Below are 13694 nucleotides of genomic sequence, written 5' to 3' on the forward strand. Positions count from 1 at the left end.
GCACAAAGCCTGACTCATGGCTCGAACCCACAAGCTGTGAGATGATGACCTAAGCTGAAGTCAGAGGCTTAACCAACTGAGCCACCAGGTGCCCCCGTAAATGATTTTTAAAGGAGCTTTTATTATTTTCTTTTGAGGTTTACACATGATAGACCTGAATGGGTTTGAATAATTAGAGAGTTAATGAAATCCAAAGTTTATCACCGGTTACACATTCTTGCACATTCCAAGAACCTGAGCACATTCCAGCAGAGAACATGCCTGGGTTTATAAAAACAAATCAAAGCAGGTCACAGCATTAACATTCAGTGGGAATACAGTGAAAATCTGATTCCAACACTGGCATTGCTGGGGCTTGTAACCGATTTTTTCTTTTACTTTGCAAAAGTTTCTGATGGGCGGAGCATCTAGTAATCCCTTTCATTCCCAAACTGTGTCTCACTTCCTGCTCTAATCACAACTTTTAGCAGAAGAGCAGCTGACATAGTGTGAGCAGTGTCGGCTATTAAATGTGCCCCTAACCGATCCTCAAAATGAGATTTCCAGCACAGATTGTTTGGCTTATGTGGTGGACTGTTTGTGTTGCAGAAGGTAAGAGTGAAAAAAGAAAGCCTTTTCTATATTATAAAACATTTTCTGTTATGCTTTTCACAGTGGTATTAGGAATTTGGTCTAGATTGTGATTTAATTACTGTTCTGTAGCTTAATGTGTGAGTGGCTTTTGACATTGTTAAGTTTCAAAAAATAGAAGCAGCTTATTTAGATGATGTGATTATTCATCATAATTTTATTTAATGTAAAAATTCAAAACATGTTTTAATGTTTTGAAAGCTGTAATATAAGCATTTCCCTTGTAATTATCATAAAACATAATTTTATGCTTGGAATTTTTACCCAAATGCTTTCTGTGAAAGTATTAAGAAGCATATGAACATATATAGAACCAGAACAGAAATTAGACAATAGAAACCTTCAAATCATCTAATGACTAGATTTATCTCAGATATAGATGTTAACTCTTTCTAAAGAAGAATCCCTTTAGCATTTACAACTGTTATTGTCACGGCCTTAAAAGTCTTATAGACAAGCAAGCATTACTTGTACCTTTGGCATGAATATATCATATAAATTTGAAAAAAATGAATATGCAATGTTTGTACATCCAAATATTCTAATGGGTGTTTTCCTGTGGTTGTATTTGAGGTATATTCTAGAAGACCAGTCTTAAGAATAGTGAATATGAATGTAGAAGTTTTTATTTTCTGGCATTAGTAAGGCGATTTCTAGACATATAATTAAATTTAATTCGAACACTACTTCTCAATAGATTAAAAAGTTTCTTTGGATGGAATTTGGTTTCTAGTTCATGATAGCAAACTATGTGATACTATTTGATTTACTTTTTTTGAATGACATTTTTAAAACAAATGAGTTACCTATCATTCACAAATTTCCAAAACATTTCACTAAGTCAACAAGTTTTTTTGAATGCTTGCTTCCTGTCAGCCTCTAAGCATTGAAATATACCAACAAATAACACTAAAGCTCTGTCATTGATGGTCTTTCAATCTAGAAAATGAAGGCAGGTATCTCTCTTTAATTATATTCCTCAGTTATTTTTTTAAGATTTATTCAAATATGCTTAATTTTTTTTTTTCTGAGACACGGAGCATTTTTAGTTTCACAGTCTGATATGCTATTGCTTGATTTTTAGTTCAGAAACCTTATATCCAGCCACCTTTTAAACTAGCTATACAATCGTATTTACTGCATATGTAAATATTGCAGTGTGTATTCAAATGTAAAATATTATTGTATTGGCAAAGAGTTCCAGAACACTCTTAATGCTACAAACCATTACAAACATCTTTTTCTGTACACAAGTGTTTTTGTCTTTTCTTTAGCAGGAGTATGTTCAGTGTCTCAATATTTACATATTGTTTGCCTAGGCTTTATGTAGACATCATTTGTCATGTAAGGAAGATTTGTTTTCTTTCCAGCTCATGTTTAAAACTCAAGGATTGATGCCAAGTTTAATTAAACTGTTTAAGTGATTACAAAGTGGAATTTGAAATTTTAAAATCGGGTGCTATAAAGCATGTATTAAAAATTAAGTAATAGTGATTTAAGCTCCTTACTTACATAATCAATTCCAGCTGACTCATTTCACCTGTATTTTCTATTTCATCAAAATGTGTTTAAATGTGGCATCCATTTCTGCTGGTGAATTGGGCATTAGCACTCTACATACTATGGTGAGGCTGACTCACCATTTCTGGCTACTTCCTAACAGAGGAAGTATAACATTACTATTTAAAGCAATCCTTAGGTTAGCCTCATGATTTTCACAAAAGCACACATGATGCACAAGTGAGTAGGAAAAAAATTACATGAATTTTCAGCAGATATAGAACTGTGATTTATTCCTTCTTTGCCAAAAAGTTCTAAAACTGGTTTGAAATGCCACTTCCATCAGTCTACCATACCTAGCAAATTTCACTCAGCAAGATAGCCTTGCTCATTAAAAATATCTATATATCCTTCAGTAGTTGCCTCTGGCTTTATTTCCCATGTAGAAATAAATATGAAATAGTAAATTGAGATATTGAGAAATACTAAATTGAATACTGAATAGTAAATTGAGGAATTGAGAAACAGTTTGGAACACCAGCACAATCTGCTTTACTCAACCAGACTTAATGTTTTAACATTTCATAAATTGCCTCTGTCCTGTTCAGAGTGAACATTCCTCAAAAAATCCTCTTCACTCTAAAGAGGAATGATAGCCCATAGGAAGAATTTATTGGCTCAAGTTTCATGGAGACCAGTTAGTACCTTTTCGATGCAATAGGCTCTCTGCTTTGCCATTGCCAGGCGTGTAGAAACATTAGTTGTTTCCTTGTAAAACATCTCAGTTGAACGAATCACCACAGGCTGCTAAGAACTGGTCATATTTACAGGACAAAGTTTAGAATAACAGTCCCTCAATCTTACCACATAGTTTCTGTTTTCTGGGATATATTATGACCAAGCTTTTCAAGTAGACCATTTAGACTTCGGGTCTCAAAAGTGTATAATCTTTGAAAGTAACCCCAGCCCAGAAATTCTTGGCTGAGAAATGTGAAAAAATTAAAACCTACTGAAACATGTCCAAGTACACACTGGCTATTCTTTTTGGAGAGATATAGGTGTTATCTATTTCTGGAGGCTTAAAGGGCAAAAAATGTTCTTTCAGGACTTAAAATATATTACAGATCAAAGCTAGAGAGATTCTCTTCTATTGGAAAGTAAAGCAAAATAATTTTTATATATTGTTTCAAATGCAAGATGGTTTCAAGTTTGAGTTAACTCTAAGTGGGAAGAATAATTGATATTGTAAATCATAAGAATTACTTATAAATTAATTAAAAGTACTATTTTATAAAGTATGTGTGAATGTTATACATAGTTATCTAATCCAGAACTTGAGGTGATGGTTTTTAATCCTAAATTCTATGTTTCAGTTCCAAAGTTATAAATAAGACTTCTTCTTCTCCCTTCACAAAAAACCCAAGTTTTCAGAAATAGTTGTGTGGTGTTTACCTATGTGATGTAATTTAAGGTTGTGCAATAGCCCAACTGCCTTCAATATCCTCTTTTCTTTGAAAATGTTGTAGGGGCACCTAGGTGGCTCAGTCAGTTAAGCATCTGACTCTTGGTTTTGGCTCAGGTCATGTTCTCACAGTTTGTGGGGTTGATCCCCATGTCAGGCTCTGCACTGATAGCTGGAGCCTATTTGGGATTTCTCTCTCTCTCTCTCTCTCTCACTCTCTGCCCCTCCAGTACTCACACTCTATCTCTAAAAATAAATTTTGAAACATTAAAAAATATAAATTGTATTTAAAAAAAATGTTTTACACATATAAATTCAACAAATCTGAAATTTGTGTAGAATGAAAAATACTCTGAATACTTTAGAACAGTTAAATATAGTATTATTTACTGAATATATGGTGAATTATTATAAGCTGAAAAGTTCTGTATTACAATTTTAGTGAGGAAAGTTAGAAATGGATGATGAGGGTGAAGAACAGGACTAAGAAACTCTGGAAGGTGAGGTGCCCCTGGGAAGTGGAGATCTAATGGGTGAAGCGTGACAGTGAGCACGATGAGAAGGGTCAGAGCAGATGCCCCGGGAGTGTCACGAGAGGGAGAGGTGTGCCATAGCAAGCCTTGTTTATTTTTAATGTAGACATATTTGGAGAATCCATATGCTACTCTTCTGCCTGCATATAATGTTAAACTAGAACTGAATTATTAAGTATTGCTGAAATTGTTCTTAACTGAAAGTAAGTCCCCCAATGACACATAAATTAGTAGGTTCTTCATCTTTGGCCTTTGATAGCTAGGGTTTCTGCCAAAGTCTACATCGATCCACTTTGCTCAATCCCTCATTGTTATACAACCTTTGCACTTTTTCTTCTTCCCAGTTATGCCTCTCCCTCACCCCACACACCATCCCCTACCTGCCCGGGATGTAAGATTTTCCCAACCAGTCTATCCTGTGCTCACTTACCTGATGTGCTCTTTACCCATATCTTAACAACTTTAAATAGTTTCAGAATATGGTGCATAAATAAGAGATGATGTAATTGAGGTAAAAAGTGCTATATTTTAGGAAAATATCACAAAAAAAGAACAAAAGGAAAGGGGTAAAAATATTTGACAGAGCACTTTTATGTGTTTGGACATTTTAACTGAGAGAGCCAAGTTTCTCAAACCATGTTGTCCAAAAATGTAATAGATAGGAAAGTGATTATAGAATGTTCCTTCAAAGGCTCCCAAAAGCCTTTTTGAACAAAATTAAAATGATTCCTGACTTCAAAATTATGGCATAAATTCAAAATTAAGACATGTAGACAAGAGGTACAATGGAGTTACAGATAGCAGAGTTTCTTGGGTTCATGCAGTAGAGCTTTGAGATCACTGCACATGTGTTCTCATGTCTTACCTTTTACATTGGTTACCGTCCACTGTGCTCTTCCCATGGGTTGCCTGCAATCTGCGGATATAATGGAAAGGTTCCAAAAGAGCTCATATTCATCCATTCATTCTTTCATTCATTTATTTGCCCATCCAATGGTCACTTTTTGAGTGACTGCCAAGTGCCTGCTAAGTGCCAGGCATTAGGACTAGCATTTACCAAAAGGCGATTTAGTGGGGAAAACAAAAGGAATGATTATTGTATTTCATCAACATATTGTATTTTACTGTATAAAGCATTGTGATGGAGACAAGCAAAAGAGAGACTACAGGATCATTTAGAGGAGGCAAGAAATCCAAGTTGGAATGAGAGTCTGGAGTGGGATTGGGTTGGGGAGTTTGTTTGTAAGAGGTGGAATGAAGAGAGCCAAATCTGTCAGGGTCACGATGGCATCTTGGGTAGGCTTTGAAGGTTGGATGGGAGTCATGGAAATAAGGATGCCAGGGAGGAGGACATTCAAGACTGAGGAACATGGCTCCTGGGTGGCTCAGTTGGTTACGCATCAGACTCTTGATTCAGCTCATGTCATGATCTCAGTCTTGGGATCGAGTCCCGTGTGGAGCTCCACACTGGTAATGGACCCTGGTGGGATTCTCTCTCTCTCTCTCTCCCTCTCTCTCTTTCTCTCTTTCTCTCCCTCCCCCTCTCCTTCTACCCCTGCCCCCTCCTTAAAAAGTAAAAGGAAAAATACAAAACAAAAAAAACTGAGGAAACAACAATTGTGTTTACAAAGGACTCATAGTAGATCTGTAAAAATGGAGGATTGTGATCATCCCCACCTTTCTAAATCTGCCATCAGTTAGAATTCCACAAGTACTTCAGGTGAATTTGGGTATAGTGTGTGCTGTTTTTCTTCTTTTCTTTTTCAATCCTTATCCTCAAGATTATCATAATTATTCAGATGCAAAATCATTCCTGCTACAGTTTTTAAAGGTCCTCATTTTAATATCACCCTGTAACTAAGCTCCTTTTTATAGCAACTAGTCAATATATACTAACAATTTACTTTAAGAAGCTACCATTTTGACTTGGACAATAATTGGCATTAGGTAGTAGCGACCCAAATACTACACATTTCAAGAAATTTGATTTCAGAGATATATGCAAGCTGTATCCTGATAGTAACTTGTTTGAATCCTAATTATGGCATTCTTGTATTCTGCCCAATTTCTTATTGCTATGACCTATTCTCCCATTTGCTTTTCATAATCCTGGAATTATCTTCTTGGTCTTTACGTTGTTAAAATTTCAAGAAGAAATTGCATAATCATATTTAAAAAAATTTTAAGTGTAAGTTTATTTTTTCAAATGCTTTAATAGTGTAATGTAATCTCTATCTGCTTTTCCCTGAGGTTTGTTTTTTATTTTTTATTTAAAAAAATTTTTTAATGTTTATTTATTTTTGAGACAGAGAGAGACAGAGACAGAGCTTGAGGGGGGCAGGGACAGAGAGAGAGAGGAAGACACAGAACCCAAAGAGGCTCCAGGCCCTGAGCTGTCAGCACAGAGCCCGACACGGTGCTCGAACTTGTGAACCGCGAGATCATGACCTGAGCTGAAATCGGCCACTTAACTGACTGAGCCACCCAGGCGCAACCCCCGCCCCCCGAGTTTGTTTTTTTTTAAACTTCATTACAACTGATATTTTCTCTATAGAGGTGTATATATTATTTGCCACATATCTTTAATTATTCTTGTGTTATTTGTAAAATAATCTGAATATATCTTATTTTGAAAAGTTATTTGGATCATATCATGTATATGCATATGTAACTAATATTCATATATACCAATGAGAAGATAGGAAAGAAATTTAACATAAAATATCTATTTTTGCTATTTCCATTTTGTCCATTTGATTTATTTTTTCTTAAAAAAAATTTTTTTAATATTTATTTTTGAGAGAGAGAGAAACAGAGTGCAAGCAGGGGAGGTGTAGAGAAAGAGGGAGTCAGAATCCGAAGCATGCTCCAGGCTCCAAGCTATCAGCACAGATCCCGACGGTGGGGGGTCTTGAACTCTTGAACTGTGAGATCATGACCTGAATGGAAGTTGGATGCTCAACCAACTGAGCCACCCAGGTGCTCCTTGATTTACATTTTCCACCTTGATTTTTAGTTTTGCTTTATAATATATTCTAGTGCCTACTAAGTTTAGAAATTAGGCTACTTAAAAAGTAGTATCTCCTGTTCTTTTTTTCCCAAAATAATTTTATTTTATTTATTTATTTTTTTAAATTTCTCCACAAAGGGAATTTTATTGAGGGCGCTAGCTTATTTCACGCTCAAAAGACCAACTGCAACCAAATGAAGTGAACATAACCTCAAGATTTTATTGTCTTCATAACATAACAAAATATGAAGCTTAGAACTGGATTACTTGGCCCTTTCTCTTCTTATCTCCTCCCAGTTCAAAATGCTTGCATCTCTTAATGGCCAGCATTCTCTTAGATCTGTAGTTGGGCTCAACACATTCAAGCCTCAGAACAATCTTCTTTGTTTTAGCCTTTTTCTGGGAAATTGGCTTAGTTTGCCCACCATAGCCACTCTGCTTCCTGTCATAACACCGCTTTCCCTGGGCATAAAGAGAATCTTTGCCTTTCTTGTACTGTGTCACTTTGTGGGGTTGGTGCTTGCCACACTTCTTGCGGAAAGTCCGACAGGTTTTAGGAACGTTCACCATGGCTGCAAGAAGACTATTGGCACAGAAAGAGCTACCAAAATAATTTTAGAAAAATAGAGAAATTGTGCAAAGAGCCCAACTTGAGTCTACCAAAACAATCTGGTACACATTTGATTAATGTTTTCTCAAATATATACTTTTATCATGATTTACTTTATTCAATTAAGAACACTTTTCAAATAATAGTTTATAGATATATTGACATTAAAAACAAGTATTTAGGTGTGTGTTGTATGTTAATCATGCCCCTTTAAAATTTGAAAGTGGAAAAATTCAGTAAGTGATGATTATTAAACTATCAAGGATATTTGTTTTTAACTTTAACAAAAATTTTGTAACTGCGTCCCTCAAATTAAAGCAAAATCAATCCTATTCCTATCAATTGCCAAATCTATTCACACTCTCATTTAGGGACAAAATAATTTTTTATATCTTTTTTATGTTTATTTATTATTAAAGAGAGAGAGAAAGGATGCATGTGATGGAGAGGGCAGAGAGAGGGAAAAAGAGAATCCCAAGCAGGCTCTGCACTGTCAGTGCAGACCCCAATGCGGGGCTCGAACTGTGAGATCATGACCTGAGCCAAAATTGAGAGACAGACACTCAACTGACTGTGCCACCCAGGTGCCCTGGGACAGAATAATTTTTTATTATTTTTTAAATGTTTATTTATTTATTTTTGAGACAGAGAGAGATCACGCCCAAGCAGGGGAGAGGCAGAGAGAGAGGGAGACTCAGAATCCAAAGCAGGCTCCAGGTTCTGAGCTGTCAGCACAGAGCTCTTCCTGGGGCTCGAACCTACCAACCCTGAGATCATGACCTGAGTTGAAGTAAAATGCTCAAACCACTGAGCCTCCCAAGTTCCCCAGAATAATTTTAAATTTTAAAATCAGATCAAGAGAATAAAAAGTTCATCAGGTGGTGTTTTATACATATGTATGTATATGTATATATATGCGTGTATATATACATATATATATGTATGTATATATACACGCATATATATATATGTATGTATATATACACGCATATATATATGTGTGTGTATATATATATGTATATCATTTAACTGGCATTAGATGACTACAAAACACATAAGGTGAAATATTCATTGTTTAAACCTAAGTAATACTTAAGACATAAGAAAAATTAGTTCATTCATTAACGTAGAACTTGTGGAGAGAGATGGCTATTCAAAAAAAAAAAAAAAGAAGTCAAAAGCTAAGTCCTACCTTAAAATATGTTTGTATGCTTTTGAAATATATTTGTGTTACCTATTTAATAAGCCCCCTGCCCTGTTTCTTCAAGAACTGCCAACTTAATTCAAGCAAATGCAGTTGTTATTCATACATGCCAACAATTTGGCTACATGGGGTAAAATAACTTTTTGTTTAATTAAAAATCTTTTCTTTTTTTTTTTTTTTAATTTTTTTTTAACGTTTATTTATTTATTATTATTTTTTTTTATTTTTTATTTATTTTTTTATTTTTTAATATATGAAATTTACTGTCAAATTGGTTTCCATATAACACCCAGTGCTCATCCCAAAAGGTGCCCTCCTCAATACCCATCACCCACCCTGCCCTCCCTCCCACCCCCCATCAACCCTCAGTTTGTTCTCAGTTTTTAACAGTCTCTTATGCTTTGGCTCTCTCCCACTCTAACCTTAAAAATCTTTTCTGAGAATGTGGTTTAACTGAGCTTGAATGGTTTTTTGGTCAATTCAGACAAGCAAAAGTCATGTCATAAGATCTGCTTTATTACTGCTAGAACAAAGATAGTGACTCATTTAAATATTTTGTTAGAACATGAGTTTATTCAGTGTATTGAAGATAAGAACAAAAGTTATCAGGAAGTAAATTTGAAGTTAGAAGATCTTCGTATTAAAGAAAATCGCTCCATTCTGTAAAACAGGAAGGAGATGGTCATTATTCTCTGGGAGCTTACATGTGTTGGGGGATAGACGAAATGCTTGTAAACATAAAAGTAATAATGAATCGTGAACTATGTTGTGAAGGAAGTAAGGTAGGGGCCGGGGAAAAATGACTGGGGTACAGAGACTTTAGCTGGGCTAGTCTTAAGTGGGTCACTTTGGGGAAACAATATTTCAGAAGAGCCCCAAAGATGAGACAAAGGCAAGCACCAAGAGTCTCTGGTGCACACGTTCCAAGAGAGAAAACAACCAAAAGACCTAAAGGAAAAAATACATTTGACATGCACAACAACATACAAACAAACCAGGATGGCTTTGGTGTGATGCATAAATGGTAGGTGACATGATGACATCAGAGAGAATGGCAAGAGCCAGAAAAGGCATTCCAAGGGCAAGGTAAGGAGTTCACAATGTCTTACAAGTGAAAGCAAAAGCCACCAAAGATTTTAATCACAAGACTGGCATGACGAATTTTGCAAAAAAAAATCCTGTGTAACCCTGTGGAGTATGGAGGCTTGGAGACTAGTTAGCAGCTGTTTCTTAGTCAAGGTGGCAAATGATCATAATCAGAACTAAAATTTTGAATATGGCAGTGGAAAGATGGAGAAATGGAGTAGGGGGCAGTGATACCGTTTTCTTACAGTCAAGAGATGCCATTTAAATTCATGGAAAAAGCATCAGAATTTTAAGAATTATTTGAAAGGGTAATCGATATGAGAACTTTTGTTCTACAGTAAATATATATACACAGTAAATATTGTGAGAAGCTGGTAGGAATGAGAAGGAAAGCCGGCCAAAAAAAAAAAAAAAAAGCCAGCCAGATGTCTTGAGAGGGAAATCTCGCGAGAGCAGATACAAAAGGGGGCCAGCCAGATGTCCAAGGTTGGATACTCCCCTTGCATGCTTTTGGCGTCCGAAATCTTGCTTGCCCCCTGCACCCGCCAACTGCCCATGTAGCACAATTGGTAAGAGCCCCCTCCCCTTGTTTTTCTTCCTTGAGCCCCAACAATGCTACCCATAAAGGGAGGCCAGCACCAGGACCCAGCAGTCAGCCTTTGGAGGTGACTCCGCTGGGCTGGCACCGGTGAGAAACAGTCTTTCCTGATTTCCCAAGTGTGTGTCTCTTGTCTTTTACTGGGCACCGAGAATTTGCTGTAACAGGAAGATTATGTGAAAGACATGTATCCTTGTCTTTTCCATCTGGTTGTTAAAAGCAATTAACCAAATTTGAAAACTCAAGAACTAGTGGTATAAATATATTATCTTGAAATATAACCAAAAGAAAATGTGTTTGCTTCAGGCTACCTAATGGTCTAGTGTGTGTGTGTGTGTGTGTGTGTGTGTGTGTGTGTGTTGATTATTTTAATGTTCTGAAGATGGGTTACTCTTTTGGAAGATTCGTTAGTTTTAAAAAAATAATTTAAATTGAATAAATTAATTGATAAAAGCTTTATTACTCTTACCTTGCATTAACTTAATAGGATAAGGAACTATTTATCAAAATGTTAATATATTACTGAAAAATAGTTCCGTAACTCAAAATATTGGCATCTTTGTTTGAAACTTAACTTATTTTCCCAATAATCTGAATGCCATGAAGTATGAATTTATAAAATGAAAAACACACTTATTAGCCTTTAATTAAGCATAAAACATTCATGTGAACACATGAACATTAAATTTAAAAATGAACAACAACAAAAAATCTGGCTCTTTGGGAGTGGGGGAATCCAAAGAGGTGTTTGTGGTGTTTTATGGTAGGATATTAGCACCATCTAGTGGACAACCAGAATGTTTACTTAAATTCGAAAAATCAAAGCTGTAATGTGGAATCATTTATTACAAGTTCCCTAACATAAATGTGCTAAAAGTTTGCTAAAACATCAAAGAAAAAATACTGCATATCAAATCTCACACAAGTATTATTTACTACACAAAAATATCATTTTTTTAAATGTTTATTTTTGACAGAGAGAGAGACAGAGCATGAGCAGGGAAGGGGCAGAGAGAGGGGGAGACACAGAATCCGAAGCAGGCTCCAGGCTCTGAGCTGTCAGCACAGAGCCTGACGCGGGGCTCAAACTCACAGACCGCGAGATCATGACCTGAGCCAAAGTCAGACGCTCAACCAACTGAGCCACCCAGGCACCCCCTGTGTTCTTCTCTAGGATTTTGTTGGTTTCCCATCTCATATTTAGGTCTTTCATACACTTTGCATTTATTTTGTGTATGGTATAAGAAAGTGGTCCAGTTTCATTCTTCTGCATGTTAATGCCCAGTTTTCCCAACACTGTTGAAGAGACTGTATATTTTTTTCCATTGGATATTCTTTCCTGCTTTGTCAAAGATTAGATGACCATATAGTTGTGGGTCAATTTCTGAGTTTTATATTCTCTTCCACTGATCTATGTGTCAGTTTTTGTACCAGTACTATCTTGGTATTATCTCAGTATTGTCTTGGTGACTCCAGCTTTGTAATACAGCTTGAAGCCTGGAACTGTGAGGCCTCCAGCTTTGCTTTTATTTTTCAGGATTATTTTGGCTACTCAGAGTCTTTTGTGGTTCCATACAAATTTTAGGATTGTTTGTTCTAGCTCTGTGAAAAATTCTGGTGGTGCAGCAAATGGGTGGACTGATTTGGGTGCTATAGGCATTTAATGATATTTGTTCTTCCCATCCATGAGGATGGAATATTTTTCCATTTCTCTGTGTCGTCTTCAATTTCTTTCATCATTGTTCTATAGTTTTCAGAGTACAGATCTTTTACCTCTTTGATTAGGTTTATTCCTAGGTATCTTATGGGTTTTGGTGCAAATATAAATGGGGTGAATTATTTTATTTCTCTTTCTACTGCTTCATCGTTGGTGTATAGAAATGCAACAGATTTCTGTACATTGATTTTGAATCCGGTGATTTCACTGAATCGTGTATCAGTTCTAGCAATTTTTAGTGGAGTGTTTTAGTTTTCTGTATAAAGTATCATGTTGTCTGTGAATAATGAAAGTTTTATTTCTTCCTTGTTGATTTTTAATGTCTTTTCTTTCTCTCTTTTCTTTTCTTTTCTTTTCTTTTCTTTTTTCTTTTCTTTTCTTTTCTCCTTTTTTGACTGACTGTTGAAACCAGGACATCTAGTTCTATGTTAAATAACAATGGTGAGAGTGGTCATCCCTAGCTTGTTCCTGACCATAGAAGAAAAGTTCTCAGTTTTCCTCATTGAGAAGTATATTAGCTGTGGGTCTTTCATATATGGCCTTTATGAGGTACGTTCCTTTTTCCCTATTCTGTTGAGTTCTTTGTTTTTGTTTTGTTTTTGTTGTTTTTTAGAAAGAGAGAGAGCATGTGCAAACATACATGTAAGTCAGGGGAAGGACAAAGGAGAAGGAGAGAGAATATTAAGCAGGCTCCACACCCAGCAAGGACCCTGACATGGGGCTTGATCTCCCAACCCTGAGATCGTAACTCGAGCCAAAATCAAGAGTCAGGCACTTACCAACTGAGCCACCCAGGCACCCCAAGAGTTTTTATCAAGAATTGATATTGTCATATTGATATTATCAAATGTTTCTTCTGCATCTAATGAGAGGATCATATGGTTCTTATTCTTTCTTTTATTAATGTGGTGTACCATGTTGATTTGTGGATACTGAACCATCCTTGCAGCCAAGGAATGAATCCCACTTGATCTTGGTGAATGATTATTTTAATGTACTGCTGGATTTGATTTGCTAGTATTTTGTTGAGAATTTTTACATCTAGGTTCATCATGGATACTGGCCTGTAATTCTTTTTTTATTTTGGTCTTTGTCTGGTTTTGGAATCAAGGTAATGCTGACCTCATAGGACGAGTCTCGAAGCTTTCTTTCCATTTCTATTTTTTGAAAGGATTTGGGGAGAATAGGTATTAACTCTTCTTTACTTAAAAAAAATATTTATTTTTGAGAGTGCAAGTGGGTGAGGGGCAGAGAGAGAGGGACAGAGGATCCAAGGTGGGCTCTGAGCTGTCAGCAGAGAGCCTGATGTGAGACTTGAACTCACAAACCACGAGATCACGACCT

General features: G+C 36.0%; 2 protein-coding genes across 2 annotated transcripts in view; one reads left to right on the forward strand and one right to left on the reverse strand.

Moving 5' to 3' along the window:
• The first annotated feature begins 314 nt into the window (after positions 1-314).
• The window catches only part of LOC109276536 (complement factor H), a 111195-nt gene continuing 97815 nt past the window's right edge, over positions 315-13694 (forward strand). Inside the window, exon 1 of the mRNA XM_053908993.1 lies at positions 315-591. Within this exon, the coding sequence (XP_053764968.1) occupies positions 534-591 (58 nt within the window). The 5' untranslated portion in view covers positions 315-533. The remainder of the gene's footprint in view (positions 592-13694) is intronic.
• LOC109276537 (60S ribosomal protein L36a-like) lies at positions 7278-7730 on the reverse strand. Its single transcript, XM_019465578.2, has one exon. The coding sequence runs from the start codon at positions 7703-7705 to the stop codon at positions 7388-7390; it is 318 nt and encodes a 105-aa protein (XP_019321123.1). The 5' UTR covers positions 7706-7730; the 3' UTR covers positions 7278-7387.

The sequence above is a fragment of the Panthera pardus genome, unplaced genomic scaffold (assembly GCF_024362965.1).
Source record: "Panthera pardus isolate Hobbes unplaced genomic scaffold, ASM2436296v1 HiC_scaffold_21, whole genome shotgun sequence".
Lineage (NCBI taxonomy): Eukaryota > Metazoa > Chordata > Mammalia > Carnivora > Felidae > Panthera > Panthera pardus.

Excerpts from the sequence above, each read along its gene's own strand:
- LOC109276537 (XM_019465578.2), bottom strand. The coding sequence starts at position 7,705 with ATGGTGAACGTTCCTAAAACCTGTCGGACTTTCCGCAAGAAGTGTGGC.